Raw genomic sequence first — 16,548 nt, forward strand, 5'->3', positions numbered from 1 at the left:
CCAGCCCATTTTCTCATAGGAGATAACATGGTTTCATTACCAGAATATGACATACAAAATGAAAAAATGAATAGACTGTCTCGGTGGCAACTTCTTCAAAATTTAACTCAACAGTTCTGGCGTCGTTTCAATGTAGAATATTTGCATCACTTGCAAGGTCGTAATAAGTGGTTCAAACCATCTGAAAACCTAAAGGTAAATGACATCGTACTCATTATGAACGAGAACACAACTCCTTACTGTTGGAAGTTAGGGCGCATAGTCTCTTTGTCGCCAGGACGAGATGGCATAGCACGCGTAGCCACTTTAAAGACTAGTACTGGCAATAATTTAGTTCGCCCTGTATCTAAACTTTGTCCTCTTCCTTACCAGCACTGATTGAAACAGTCAAATTAAATTTCATATCTAGTTTTTAAGGAATAGTGTACTTCTCTTTAAGTTTTACATAGCTGATAATTCGTATTAATGTTTTAAGAAATCTTAGAGATTTCTTCCCGGGCAGTATGTTTAGGAATATATTATTTGTTCTAGCAACACTGTACTTCAAATTTACATTCTTTCTTTTTACCGGATATCCGTCATTCGAAACTTCATTCAGTCACTTTTAGATTACTTGCCTTTCGACAATGGCGGTAATGGCCGACAACGCGTCCCCTTGGAATTAATTTTATTTAAAGTCAAAAAATACCAGTCTCTTCTGCCTTCCGCATCATAGTTATACCGACAGTGACAGACTTTTATGAGAAAGAAGATTTTACAAGTTCAGCGGGCCCGCTCTCCGTGGGATTGCAAGTAAATATTCTCATAGACCAGGTACTGTTCCTTAAATTCCCTTTTATTCGTTGAGCCCACTTTGTCTTTTAATTATTCTGTTATTAACATAACGAATAAATCATTCATTTGAAAAGTGGTCGAGTGATATCAGCGGATAAATTATTCGCGAATAAATCATTCGGGAATAAACCATCAGCGAATAAAAAAATTGTGAATTATTGTTTATTCCGATAAAAGTTTATTCGAATGATGCCCATCTCTGCGCCTAACTATGAGAATGTTATATATTTGAAATTGAAGAAAAATTGTTGGATGTAATACAGGAACTGAGAAGCTCATCTAAGGAACATGTCGAATGCATTCCCGAACATTTCCGATCCCCATCCTTTTCCAATATATTGTTCTTCACTCATTGACAATTCAATTAACCCACGTGTAATTTTCCCAATGCAGTTCCGGTATGCACGGCTCTAACGTTACGCTTATAAAGTTTACGTACCGCAAGCGCTTACGCCGTTGACCTAGAGACTATTATTACTTAATCCGCTCGGAAACAGTCCTTGTCGGTCTACACTGGGGACAGTCCATGCGCGCCGTTGTCTTGTATAAAAGACTTCTCTTACAGCCTAGTGCGGTGATATTACGTCATGAATCGATATTATTTAGTGGTTGTTTTTAATGATAAAGACCTTTATTTTTAACATTATCGTGTGTAAAAAATACGTTATGTTTTGGCATATTCGAAATTAATAAAAGTTGTTAAGAACAAAGCCAAGTTGAGAAGATTTTTACCATAAATTGTAAATATCGATATCACTATTTGCAATCCCTAAACTTTTTATTAGTTGTTTACTTAATATTTGGTCTGGCGTGTGAGTGAGCGTCTATGCGGACTAGGTCCGGCGGCCAAAAGGTTAGGACTAAGGCGCTAGTAGGGTCTGTCACTTAAGACCATTGTGATTACGCCACGTAACTATCAACAACTACACCATAAAGGCTAATATTCGATCGAAGTTAATCAGCACTAAAATAATACCGGTATTATTTATTTATTTATTTTCATTTTATTAATTTAATAGCGAAACAAACATCGAATATACCACATAAAAGTAAATCAGTAAAGATACCTATTAGGGGTACATTATTAGCCAACACTGTTTCCGCTTAAGCGGTATCCAGACTAGTCAATTTTTCGCCAATCTGATTAAATTGCCCGATCGAATCAGGACGTGCGGATGCAAACACCAATTTGGCTCGCTGAATTCAACTGCCGATAATGACTGATAAAATGAGGTGCAGATGCAAGAATACCAATTTGTGACGCCAGTATTTTCGTTCTGGGGCATTTTATCAATTTAGAGGGTTCTAATATCACCATAAATCTAAAATTGGTGATTAAATTGGAGATTGGCGCCAATTATTTTCCTGATCGATTTGATCAGGCCCGTCTGAATACCAATTTATATATTTTTATATTTTATTTTTATCCGCCAAAATGGAATTGCCATCCTGCCGAAACTTTTATATATTTAAATTCCCATTGAATAGATTTTGCGCTTTATGAAAAACCGTATAGAGTAGTAAATAAGATTTTACATCTGACTTAATGACATCTTGTTTTATTCGCTTTAATTGTACAAAACGCGTATCTCGACAAAGCAATATTAAGTAGAAAAACAGTCAACAATCAAATGAATTAAATAGGTACGTCACGTGTTGTCACACGTGAACAGACAAGGAAAGCAAGATTAAATGTATTGTTCCTCTTTCATCTTTCAATGGAACGCTTTTACAGTCTCTGTTCCTCAAAGGAGGCTAGTGGTCAATACTAAACTAAAAGTCCATGTCATGTCAGGTCATGTGTAAGTATAATGTAGTGTGGCTCGTGTAGTATTGTGTGTCGCAGGACTCACCCGACACGCAGTCCTCGTCACTCGCCGCGTCCGACACCTCCGACTTGACCGCCCGCTCCTTCACTACAACAACAAATCTACTTCTAGCACAATCGAAATAGGACAAATCTCGAAATCTCTTGGACCGTCCTGAAATTTTAAATAATATAAAATAATAATAAGAAATTCACTTTTGTCTATACATATTTCAAATTTCCTATTCTTCCAAGTTTCATATTAAGAGAATGTCCCTTGGAAAAGTGTATTAGATTGAGCTAGTATTTTTCAAAAGAGTAAATTTTTCTGCAAAGATATATTAGACTTTTTAATGTAAAATTTTATAAGCTTTAATGTTGCCTTACACCATATTCTAACACGTAGATTCAGAGTAAACCGAAATTTTTTCTCCAGGAAGGTACACTGTCTCCAATAAAATAAATAAATTAACTGGCTTAAGGGGTCATTTGAGGGTAGATTTTGTTTATTTTTATTTAAATACCTAAGAGCGTTTTCACTTTGTCCGATCCTACATCCGCGTAGTCAGGTCGGGGGGCGCGCCCGGGCCCGTCTTTAGCGGTCACGCACACTACAACAAGTATTATGCCTACACATACGCACATAAACAAACATTATTGGTCCGACAGCTGACGGGGGGCTCCTACACTACATAATTCCGAAATATTATATGCCGAATTTTAAAATATCGAATTTTATTATTCCGATTTTTAAATGCTCGACCCATCAAAATTCCGATTGTCGTAATTACCGAACGATGAAAATCACGAAGTTTTATATTTCCGAATAGTAAAACAGACGATTTCTTAAATTCCGAACCACATAATTCCGAATATAACAATTCCGATAGGGAGAAACACCGAATTTAACATTTACGATTTTTCATATCACGAATTCCGAATTGTCATAATTCCGAAATTTTGAATTCCGATTTGACGTGATTCCTATTTTTTAAATTCCGAATAACGATATTCCGAATTTGTTGTTAATAAATAAAGGTACCTACGTTTCTAAGGGGGGTAGCAGTTCTAACGTAACCTAAACCTACTTTCTTAAAAACAGTTATTTACTGTAGGGGTCGCAGTTCTAACCTAACCTATACCTACTTTTCTGTAACAGTAAGTTTCTAGGGGAGGGAGGGTCGCAGTTCTAACCTACACCTACTTTTCTAGTAGCAGTTGGTTTCTGTAAAGGTCGTAGTTCGAACCTAGCCCACTTTTCTAGTAGCAGTTGGTTTCTGTAAAGGTCAAAGTTCTCACCTAACCCTTTGACCGCCGTTGTCCGGTATACAAGACAACGATAGAACGATACGCTGGCGCCGTCGTCTTGTATACAAGACACAAATTCAACCACCGAGTTAATGTAAAAATAATAACAATTGCAATTTCATTTACACTCTTGTTCATATTTTAGGTCTTTGTTTTTTCATTTATTTGCCTTTTAAGCAGCTATATAAAACCATTCTTTTATAATAAGGCTTTTAAAAAAATTGCTCCAATTTTCAATGTTTTTCATGTTCCTCGTCGCCGTTGTCTTGTATAAAAGACAGCTAGGGATGGGAATGTTAACTCGATATGGGAATTTTTAAATTAAATATAAATTCAGAAATATGTTTTTATTTAAGTATTTTAACACTTGTTAATCGCCAATTTTTTTAACGAATAGTAGGTAACTACTTACTAGAATACGTAAAACGAGAGTCAGATAGGCATAACTATATGTAAAGTTCAGGCAGCTTCTTTAGCTGTATAAAGTAGAGTCAGACAAGTAAATTTGCCCTTGTAGATTGTGGACTATTTAATTGCAGAAGGATAAATAAACAAAATAATTGATGTTTTTTTATAGCTTAGTGGGAAGGGATACACCGCAGCGACCGCTTCGCACAAGAGTGGTCCAGACGGACATACCTGTTTATCAGACTTAAGTTTTTTATTATAACATTGTAATTAATGTGTATTTTTATAACAAGTCGTTGAACGTTTTTTTGGTAAGAGTTTGGGGCTATTCCTAAATTACGTCATTTCGAATTAGGGGGGGGGGGGGGTCTGGACATCGGATGACGGTAGCATGAAGTAGGAGGAAATGGGGTCATTTGGAGCATGATTTTTGGATGATTATAAGGGGGGGGGGGTCTAAAATCGTCAAAAATCGATGACGTAATTTATGGACAGCCCCTTTATAGATTAATGTAAACCAAACTGAAATTATAATGATAGATTCTAATTCCGGAATAATATCTTCACTCATTAAAAATTCAACCCACGTGTAATTTTCACTAAAACAGTTCCGGTATATTGACTTTATCGACACATGATGCGCAGCTTTAACGTTACGCCAATAAAGTTTACGTACCGACAAGCGGTTACGCCGTTGACCTAGAGACTATTATTACTTAATCCGCGCGAAAACGGTCCTTGTCGGTCTGCACTGCGGGCAGTCCATGCGCGCCGTTGTCTTGTATAAAAGACTTATCGTACAGCCTAGTGCGGCGATATCACGTCTTGAATCGACATTGTTTAGTGGTTGTTTTTTATGTTAAATTCCTATATTTTAAACATTTTCGGGTGTAAAACATATGTTTAATTTTGGCAATTTGGAATGAAATAAAAACAGGATAAGAACAAAGCTAAATAAAAAATTTTTTTACCATAAATTGTAAATATCGATATCACTATTTGCAATCCCTAAACTTTTTATTAGTTGTTTACTTGAAATTTGCTCTGGCGTGTGAGTGAGCGTCTTTGCGGACTAGGTCCGGCGGCCAAAAGGCTAACCTAACCTACTTTTCTAGTAGCAGTTGCCTTCTGTGAAGGTCACAGTTCTAACCTAACCTAACCCACTTTTCTAGTAGCAGTTGGTTTCTGTAAAGGTCGCAGTTCTAACCTAACCTAACTCACTTTTCTGTTAGCAGTTGGTTTCTGTGAAGGTCGCAGTTCTAACCTAACCTTACCCATTTTTCTAGTAGGAGTTGGTTTCTGTGAAGGTCGCAGTTCTAACCTAACTTTACCCACTTTTCTAGTAGCAGTTGGTTTCCGTAAAGGGCGCAGTTCTAACCTAAGCCACTTTTCTAGTAGCAGTTGGTTTCTGTAAAGGTCGCAGTTCTAACCTAACCTAACTCACTTTTCTGTTAGCAGTTGGTTTCTGTGAAGGTCGCAGTTCTAACCTAACCTTACCCATTTTTCTACGAGGGCTGCTACTTATGTATCCGGAATGGGCCACTTACTGGAACTGTATTAAAAATATATATATAACATATAAAAATGGAACTCTTTGAAAGCAAAATACAGCTTGTTTCACATGTCTATCAATTGGTTTTACATTGTAGAATTATTTTTTTAAATTCTTTGTTTCATCTTCAACGGATTTACTTGTGAAAATTTTCGTGCAGATGTTTTTTTTACGATGTTCGGAGTGGTTAAACTCAAAAATAGTGCATAGATCGACTTTTTTCGACTTTTGGGGAGTAAGTTCCATCGAAGGTCAATGTTTTAGTGAATAAATTGTGGTCGTAGTATATTACGGTATTTACGGTAGGACGAATTAAAAAAAAAACGCTCAAAATCGGCTTTTATCCCACAAAATATAGATGCTGTGGACAAACTCATAATGCAAGATGGTCATAGTATACAGGGTGTCCCACGGCTATGCCACATGGAGGGAAAGTACCCCAAATATTGTAGATGGGACATTTTACTGAAAGAAGACATTATTTTAATTTAAAAAACAATTTAAACTGCATTCATAGATATTGAAATAATTACATGGTTGAACCGGGAATCGAACCCGCTACACGAGAAATAAATCACCCTGTAGCTTTATCATACCGATCGAAAGGCTTCATCATAAGGATTATTTTTTGCTAAATAACATAGTGTCAGAAATAAAAGGAAGCCCATGAATTTTAACATTTTTAATTCAAAATTAATCAATTTAATAAAAATGTAGTCTCATTCTGTTGATACAAAGCTGCACTCTTTTGATTATTTCGCTGAATTTCACATCAAATGTTAAAATTCATGATCTTCCTTTTATTTCTGACACTATGTTATTTAGCAGAAATTAATCCTTATGATGAAGCCTTTCGATCGGTATGATAAAGCTACAGGGTGATTTTTTTTTTCTCGTATAGTGGGTTCGATTCCCGGTTCAACCATGTAATTATTTAAAAATCTATGAATGCAATTTAACTAAGTTTTAAAAATAAAATGAAGTCTTCTTTCAGCAAAATATGCTATCTATGATATTTAAGGTACTTTCCCTCCATGTGGCATCGCCGTGGGACGCCCTGTATATCGCAAGATAGAGGCATCTCATGGCAATAGTATGACGAGCATTTGTACGATATTACATGAACATTTGGCTCAAAAAAAAAAGAAAAACTCGCGAAAGAGCCGTTCTTGCGTACAAAATGCACGTCTTGTATACCAAGATCCGAATGGAAAAAGTGCTATGAAAAGTCGTTTCAACATTATGCAAAAGTGCATCATTCATCTTGGTGGACAAATACAAAGGCAATAAAACCATTTATAACTATAGATATTTGTTATTTTTTGTGTTTCCGGATACATAAGTAGCAGCCCTCGTAGTAGGAGTTGGTTTCTGTGAAGGTCGCAGTTCTAACCTAACTTTACCCACTTTTCTAGTAGCAGTTGGTTTCCGTTAAGGTCGCAGTTCTAACCTAAGCCACTTTTCTAGTAGCAGTTGGCTTCTGTGAAGGTTGCAGTTCTATCCTAACCCTCTTTTCTAGTAGCAGTTGGTTTCTGTAGAGGTAGCAGTTCTAGCATGTCCAAATTATTTAAATGCATTTTTTTTGCAGATCAATTTTAAAAACGGCTGGTCATTTAATTACTTCCCTTTTGAAAATCACGAATTTCATTATTCCGAGTTTACAAAAGATCGAATTTCTGAATTCCAAATTATTTTATTTCCGATCGGTAAATGATTTTTCGGAATAGACAAATTCGGAAAATAAAATTTGGGCGTTTTTAAAAGTCGGAATCGGATTTTAAGTATTCGGAAATAGCGCAGTCGTGATTTTGTTCTTTCGTGGTTTTCAAAGTCGTGATTTCGATATTTCGGACGTATAAAAAATCGTGATTATGAAAGTCGGAAAAACATATTTCGGGATATTTGGCTGTTCCCCTCCTCCATGGCTGAATTTATAGGAAGCGCCTTTCCGATGTCGGATGTCGGCAGGCGCCTATGACAAAAACAGCTGCACTGTCCATTGACGTTAAATCCGCCTTTTTTGCGTTATTTACATATTTTTTTGTAATAATAATTTATTAAATGCATAAATAATTCCAGGGAAACACAAATAACTTACATTTTACTTCCTTCCGACATCCGATATCGGATCAATGTGAAAACGCTCAAAAGATACAGAGTACCGTATACGAGTTTTTATCGAATATCGTAATGATTGCAAAAGTATGGCAACTTTCAACATCGTTCACACGACTATGCGGGAAAGTCGTCTAGTCGTAATTAATTACAGTACAGTTGAATTTAAAATAAAATTAGCATTTCCGAACGCGGATTACCGCGATAAGATTTGGTGAACAAAAAATAATGCTTGAATCAATGCATTTTTATGCACCACACGGTGAGGGAAACATAGTGAGGAAACCGGACTAATCCCAATTAAGGCCTAGTCTCCTCTACAGGTTGGAAGGTCGAATAGCAGTCGTTCTGGTAAAAACTGCCAACGTGCCTACGCCAATTCTTAGGATTAGTTGCCAAACGGACAACGGACCCCAGGCTCCCGTTAGCCGTGGTAGAAAACCGGGACAACACTAGGAAGAGTAGGAAGATGAACCCCTCCCACGCGGTTGTGGAGTCGCCGGCGGGATGTTATTGGAGCGCGGGGCGCGGCACCAGTAGTAGTCTCTGTCCCAGTTAGTTCAGATAATCGATGTCCTACTCGTAAGCGTCATCGGGCTGGTAGCCTGGTCTCGGATCCAGAGGCTCAACCAACTCACACATGCGACTTATGCGACAAGATGTGCCGTGCAGCGATAGGCTTGTATAGCCATAGGTAGGAAATGCATTGGCCGTCTCAACCACTCTTGACACAGCGTTGGAACAATCATCCGTCAGGGATGCAGTGGCCATTGATGACTCGTAATTATTAAATACGCCGTTTCTATTCGAGTTGCTACTTACGCGACATCTCATCACCTGTGTCATCATCATCATCGTCCGTCAGGTCTGGCTTGATTATGAGCTCCTCATCTGAAACAAACATAACTACTATTCGTGGGTTTGTGTCGGCGACTCAGGGATCACCAGGTGCACCAGATCTCGTTTAGTGTGACATCGGCACATCGCTGCATATGGTGAAGTTTGAATTTTTTTCAACAAAAGAGAAAAAAACATCAGACAGAAAACAGTTATGAGTCTAATAAACTGTTTCACAGACGCAACCGCTAGAGGCGCATAGACTACCTTCACTGGGTGATCACTGGATCACTGATCAGTTCAATATTCACATTAATTATGCAGATATTGGAATTAAATGTAGTCTTAGCCAGCTGCTGGTCCAGTCACATCTTCTAAACCTGTCGTTAAAACTAAGTACTCACGCAATATCTGATTAGGTGTCCCATCTTCATCCCGCGTCTCTGGCTTGACCGGGGGCTCTTCACCTGAAGCAAACATACAAGTGTATTAGCAACAGGCTAGTGCTAGAAGATGTGGTCTCGGCCCACAATGTCAACACCTTAGACAAGCACATACATGTGTCTTCTAATACTTCACAATAAAAATTAATAATAATTATCTAAAGATTGATTCAAGCAACATCAGTTGTTACAAGTCACAGTAAACTTAATAAATAATCATTGCAGCGCAGCAGACTCACCCGATACAGGATCACCGGTGCCATCTCTATTCTGAATTTCTAGATTCTCTGGCTCGACTGCAGATTCTTCCTCTAGAGCAAACAAACAACACATATCACATCATCTTGAACAGAGCTCAAATGGAATTACTAAAATTCAATACTTGTGTGATGTGTTTTGTACCTTTAACACGACTCACTCCCTGCGTGCGCGCCCGCAGCTCCGCCTGGCTGCGCTGCACTTGCAGCTTGAAGTCGCTCGCGTCTCGCAGGCGGCCCACGCACGCCGAGCAGATGCCGCACGAGCCCGAGCCGCCCACCACCAGCTGCATGTTACACAAATAATTAATCACACACATTTGCAAGCATTGAAAGAAAGATGTCCTAACAATGTTTCTAACAATAACATCCATCTTTAACTTAACAAAATTTAAAGTTATTGTATGTTTCGCTACACTAACAAAAATGTCGTAGGTACTCACATGTATATCAAAGCACTCTTTGATCATGTCGGCATATATCTCCGTTTCACCGAGATGTGTGTATGGCGTCGTCAGGTCCTTGTCCGGAGCACGCCGCAGGCAGCAGCGACACGCGTGCGTCACGTCCATCACGGCAACCGCTGTTTGTATGTACTCGCCAATCCTCACAAGTAGCCCTTCGTCTGACAAACTCCCAGAGCGAAAATGTCTATATGAAATATAAATTTAACTAGCAGAAACTTAAAATTCCAATCACTCTAAAACTCAAAACAGATGTAGCCACGAAGGGGCAGCATCAAAAGTAAATAAAGCAAAATTAATCTTGTATTCAGTTCGTGGTGGTTTCGTGGCATAAGTATAGTTTTGAGCGTGATTTTGAGTAGTTTTGTTTGACTAACAAGCTAACCTCAAACAGTTACAAATCGTAAATAAAAATGATTTGACATGGATTTGACAGATATAATTCTACAGACTTGACATGTTAAGAATTACCGAACGGAACAATTTTATGTTCAATCTGATTAAATTGTCAGCACACAATTAATGACAGACGGACAGATAGACGCACGAGTGATACTATAACGGTTCCGTTAGTTCAAGTGAGAGTGAGAAAGAGATATTTTTTCTCGCTCTCACTTATGGGAGCGGTGCAACCAGGTGACGATGCGGTGCGGTGCGGAAGTATGTTACGGCTTTAAGATCAATACCAATAAAATGGAAGTGCGAACATACGGGATACGTAGTATCTCTTATTAGTCTGTGCATACGGGACACAAGTTTACCAATTGGTGACGCTAGTTTGAGGGCATTATTTTAAATTAGAGCGCTTTAATGTCACCAATAAATATAAAATTGGTGATTCAATTACACAATTGGGTAGGTAAAGTTTTTTGAAGATAGGCAAATTATATTTTCCCGATAGTATTCATTATAGCGATCACGGAAATGCAGCTCTTAAATATAATTTTTTAAATGATCGATATGACGTTTGTGAGGTGAAATGGCAGATTCGAGTAATTAATTCCTTGGCGCGTAGTAAATGGGACGAGATAGAAAAAAAATCGATGTCAACTGTCAGTGTCATTCTTGGAAAATAACTTGCAAATAATTGGAAAATAATGGTCGGACGAAACATTTGTGTTTTCTTGTAATTGGATGTCGGTGTGATTTCTAGAATAAGTATTTTTAACGTCCCTAGCACGATCAACACGGATATTTTGATAATGATAACGATTGCTTTCGACTACTTGGCACTGCTTCTTGGAGAACATTTTCATTAACGCCTCCACCACGACTCTTGGACTGCTACACGAGTCATTTTGGATCTCAGTATCAACACAATAGATTGAGACGATCCCGGCAACGTTCGAATGGAAATAGAATATTACAGAGATGATCTCAAAGTGCGTCGTACCGTCTTGTAGGAAGTACAGACGTTACTTTCCAAATTCAGCGTATTTGAGCACACCAAAGTCTTTAACAGCGATTCGGTGCCAAGCTTTGAAGATATATTGGCCAAAATGGTAACTTATACGTTTGTGAGGACTATATAAACGTGATTGTTGTATTATACATACATAATGATTAAGATTGTAATAGTCTTATAACTAGGTCGTTATTGGCTATTATATATGGGCTCGGCAAGGTGTTCACAATATCTGAACACGCACGCCCTGATAATAGAGGCGTGTTCAGATATTTATGAGCACCCTAGCTGCACCAATATATCTGATGGCGACTGTACTTTAGAAAACTTATAATATAAATCCAAAATAATATAATATAAATCCAGTAAATTTCGTTTCGTTTTATTTTATAAATCCACAAATTATTATCCTTAAGCACTAACATTACAACAGTATATAGAATCACGCTGTGTGGCGTGCCCTTGAAGAGAGTTGAGAGGTTCAAATATGGTCAATACGGATAAGTATGTCTGTAGGGTAAATGTGCTTCACGTTGGGGCCTGTTTACATATTGATTAGTGTTGATTGCGGGTTTAATACATTTGCCACTATACACAAGTAGCAAGTGTATCAACTCGCAAAAATACTACATTTTTGCTTCCATTGAGGTATACATAGTAAGCACTATTCTCAAATTATGTGAGGAAATAAAACAAATTCAATTTAGTAAAGCGTATTTAATAGGGGTAAAGTGACGCGAATACAATTAAAAAAACAACGCATATTCTTAGTTTATATTAAATGTAGATGGCTTTTTAGTTTTCACTTGGTCACAGAAATACGCTAAAAACCACTTTCAGAGTAGGTGTTTCTTGCGTTTTGGCTGTCCTTCTTGTGTCCTTCCACAGCATGAGCATGTCGTAAGTCCTGTTGTATTTGTCCTAGGACTTAGCAGGAAGCTAGTTATTCATTATAATCATTATTAAGTTCGCTTCTGCTTTCAAATGAGGCGGTGTGCCGTCTATTCCAGGTCGTTTTCATCACTTGAACTCATTTTGTTTATTACGAGTATTAAAATAACAAGCGGTAACTTATTGAGTATTGCACAACGAATAAACTTTGCCGCCTTTTATTTGCATATTTTTTAAAATTATATTACCATAGATACAAAGCATACGGTACGCGCATGCGTCAATCCGCGCGCACCGCGCAGCGCCCTTTCGCGGTGCTAAAGCGGTATCCAGACGGGACTGATCAAATCGGTCGATTTGATCAGAAATGAAACTGGCGTCAATCTCCAATTTTAGATTTATGGTGATATTAGACCCATTTAAATTGAAAAAATGCCCCACAACGAAAATACTAGCCTTACAAATTGGTGTTCTTGTGTCCGCACCTCATTTTATTGGTCATTATCGGCGGTTGAATTCGGCGAGCCAAATTGGCGTTTGCGTCCGTACGTCCCGATTCGATCGGGCAATTTAATCAGATTGGCGAAAAATTGACTAATCTGGATACGCCTTAAGCAACATCGAGTTCACGATAATTTGACTTATAATAATAATACTGGAGTCAGTTACGGATCGCTGCCATATATGACCCAAAAATTTTTTATTAAGCTATGAGCTTCATCACATATGATCTCTGAGTAATCCTAAGCATTTCTAGCCTCGGAGGCGATAAGAAGCGTGCGTCTAGTCGAGGAGGGTGGGGTACAAAGATGGCCGAAACCCGTCATCATTCAAAAAAATCTGTTCTGGTCTTGGTGGCTACTAGGGCAAGTTTGGTATCATTTTCGTATAAACCGAAGACGTATAATTCATTGCTAATATTTGTTTTTTTCACTTTCATAGTAAGTTTGCAAGAAAAACGTAAAAAGATAAAAATTTGGGATGGAGGTTTTTGCTTTGAGAGTTAATAACTTTTGTATAGTGGCCAAAAGTATCATACAAAAAATACTATAATAAAGCGCAATTCATGCAGCTTCTAAACATATACATGTTTAGTAATATCCTACTGCAAAAAGATGGTGAAAAAATTATTAAATGACCGCAGCGCGGGTAGTTGGACTGAGAGTTGGAAAATGGTCGAGTACGAGTATCTACGTAGGTAACTATGCTTACTTTGCTAGATTTTATGATGACGAATAAAATGCTTTCTGTATATTTAATGTCCGCAGTTTCCAGTACACAGACATAATTCTGGTATAGATTAAAAAAATAGACACAGGTATCCCCATGTCTAAAGAGGAGGGCGGCTCGCTTAACAAATAAGATCATGTACAACCGCAATTTCAGGTTGGGTTAGGTTAGGTTCGTTAGTTACCTTTTATCCCTCAGAGCAGAAAATAGAAGCCCCGCGAGGCGGGGCTTCGTTGGTTTGTCACCAAGTCATACTTGCATAACCTATATTAGTATGACAAATATACATAGCTGTAGGGTTTCTGGTTTCTCGACCTTTTTAATTTCTCGAGGCACGGGAATTCACGACCAAGATTTCTCGAGTTTCTCGAGTATCTCGAGAAATTTTTAAAGCTCCAAAAAACACTATGTTATTTATTTATTATTTGTTTTTTACAAATCAGACTCGTAGGAATCGTAGGTGAGATCAATAATCAAACATGGTACATTTTTAGTCACCGTAAATTGCACTTAATAATCAAAAATTCAACAACAAAAAAGAAAACTATAGGTGCAGGCGTGCGCACCAGCGGCGATGTGTTATGTGCTATAGTGCATTATGTAATATTGTTGTAATTTTATTTCCGAAATAGGAATATATCGAGATGATTTAATTTATCAATAGTAATTTAGTTTTGTATTATTTGTTATTACACTTATTATATGGTCCTATAATTCGTTACAAATTTTTTTAAAGCGTTTTTCAATAAAAAAACGGTACATGAATGTCATGAATCATGATAGTTCAAAAGTTGAAAATTGGTTAAAGCTATAACGATAGGGGACGGATCAAGGTAGTTTTTTATTTGGTTGGTAATAAATAAGTAGGTTCCTACCTGAAAATGTAAAAAAAAACATTGTTCATATTTATTTAACTACCTAAAGAAATACATTATAGACACATCATGTGTTATACGCGTGTTTTTTTTAACTTATCACGAGAGGTTTATTTCTCGAGTTCTCGAGGCATTGAATATTTTTTCCTGTCTCGACTTAGGACAAATTTCTCGAGATTTCTCGCCTCGGGAATTCTCGAGCAGAAACCCTACATAGCTGTTATGATTTCTACATGTAAGCTCTCCGCATAATAGTTATTTTTAATACAGTTGCTCAAAAAGTGCTACTTTACGTAGCTGTTTAGCGTGCGGAAAGTTGGTTATCTCGAACTAGTGCTTTTTACTTTTCCAATTTTTTTAAATTTATACTTGTTCCAATTCACGACTACTTATTGATGAGTGTTAATATTAGTTTCCTTTAAACGTCGTAATCAGCATAAAAACCTACCGTTAATGTAAGAATACGAAAAATATTACATATTTCATATTTAATTACTTACCTCTTCATCATTATAACACGTTTATTTTTTAATATTCAATATTGAAAATTCCGTTCTTAATAAGTTGACTGAATGGAACGGAATAGCTGCCAAACGCCCATAGATATAATATACTTAAAGACGACGTCTAACCGAGCTGTCACTGTTACCACTTTTGTTTAGTGTACGATTAACAATGTTTTTCTTATTTTTTCGCAACTGTATTAAAAAACGTCGTTCGATACACGTGCGGAAATGTCATTCTTCACTCGTCCCGAGTCTTGCCACTCGCCTGCGGCTCGTGGCAAGATATCTCGGTACTCGTGAAGTAATGACATACCTTCCGCACTAGCATTGAAATGTACTATTGTTTTACAAGGGGGCAAAGTTGTTGTTGCTCGTGCTAATATTGATACCCGATCAAGCGAAAGATTTCAAAATTGAACTACGAGCGTAGTGAGTGGTTCGAAAAATGGAATCTTGAGCGTTGTAAAGGTTTCAAAGAACGAGGGTTAAACAAAATTTGCCGCCGAGTGAAACACAGAATTTTTCACCACACCAACCTGAAGCAAATATTAAATGTAAAATATCAAACAAAATCAAACCAAATCAAATCCAAATGAATGTTATGTGCAGGTTGAAGTTATTTATTAAAAACAACAAGTAAGTACCTATAAAATTACTTAAAGTGAGTTATAGCATGAAAATTATCGTGAAATTAAATATTTTGCCTTTTCCTAAGTAGTACAATTTCTCTCATAAATATTATCAGCAAAAATAAGAGCGCTATTTTATTAGAATAATTTCAATTATAATAGTTATTTCTCGGACCCAATTTTGGACCCGGGTATATCCTTAAACTACGTTCAAAAGAGAGGTATGGGCACTGTAAATGTCATCTCGCTTTGTGTGGTAGGGAACAGCACAGCGGATGTCATTCCAGATCTATCCGAGCAGAGCCCCACTGGGGAAGTACGTACTTACCTCCACCTTACAGAAAACACCGGTCAAATAACACTAGGCCCCACTCAAATCGTTGCAAGTGCATTAAAATTAAAATGCTTAAAATTATGTCTGTATGATGAATTATGTCTGGATGAAAGTATTTTATTCGTCATCATAAAATCTAGCAAAGTAAGCATACCTACGTAGATACTCGTACTCGATCATTTTGTAAGATAAACGACGGTCCGCAAGATAAACGAAAGTCCAACTACCCGCGCTGCGGTCATTTAATAATTTTTTCACCATCTTTTTGCAGTAGGATATTACTCAACGTGTATATGTTTAGAATCTGCATGAATTACGCTTTATTATAGTATTTTTTATATGATATTTTTGGCCACTATACAAAAGTTATTAGCTCTCAAAGCAAATATCTCCATCCTAAATTCTCATCTTTTTACGTTTTTCTTGTAAAATTACTATGAAGCTGAAAAAAACAAATGTCAGCAATGAATTCTACGTCTCCGGTTTATACGAAAATGATACCAAACTTGCCCTAGTAGCCACCAGGACCAGAACAGATTCTTTTGAATGATGACGGGTGGCGGCCATCTTTGTACCCCCCCTCCCCTTATTGCCTCCCAGGCTTGAAATGCTTAGAATTACTCAAAGATCATATGTGATGAAGCTCATAGCTT

The 16,548-nt window shown here is 37.3% G+C and overlaps 1 protein-coding gene across 1 annotated transcript; it reads right to left on the bottom strand.

Annotated features, from left to right (window-relative positions):
• Window positions 1-8,799: 8,799 nt before the first annotated feature.
• Window positions 8,800-10,450, bottom strand: LOC134665638 (uncharacterized). Its single transcript, XM_063522596.1, has 5 exons — window positions 10,005-10,450; window positions 9,707-9,848; window positions 9,544-9,615; window positions 9,266-9,328; window positions 8,800-8,915 (listed from the first exon to the last, which is right to left on the bottom strand). The coding sequence occupies exons 1-5, from the start codon at window positions 10,131-10,133 to the stop codon at window positions 8,839-8,841; spliced, it is 483 nt and encodes a 160-aa protein (XP_063378666.1). The 5' UTR covers window positions 10,134-10,450; the 3' UTR covers window positions 8,800-8,838.
• Window positions 10,451-16,548: the final 6,098 nt, after the last annotated feature.

This window comes from Cydia fagiglandana, chromosome 6 (genome assembly GCF_963556715.1).
Source record: "Cydia fagiglandana chromosome 6, ilCydFagi1.1, whole genome shotgun sequence".
Lineage (NCBI taxonomy): Eukaryota > Metazoa > Arthropoda > Insecta > Lepidoptera > Tortricidae > Cydia > Cydia fagiglandana.

Coding starts and splice junctions, on each gene's coding strand:
- LOC134665638 (XM_063522596.1), bottom strand. CDS start 10,133: ATGGACGTGACGCACGCGTGTCGCTGCTGCCTGCGGCGTGCTCCGGAC. Junction 9,849..10,004: donor AAGAGTGCTTTGATATACAT/GTGAGTACCTAC, acceptor TGTAACATGCAG/CTGGTGGTGGGCGGCTCGGG. Junction 9,616..9,706: donor GGGAGTGAGTCGTGTTAAAG/GTACAAAACACA, acceptor TGTTTGCTCTAG/AGGAAGAATCTGCAGTCGAG.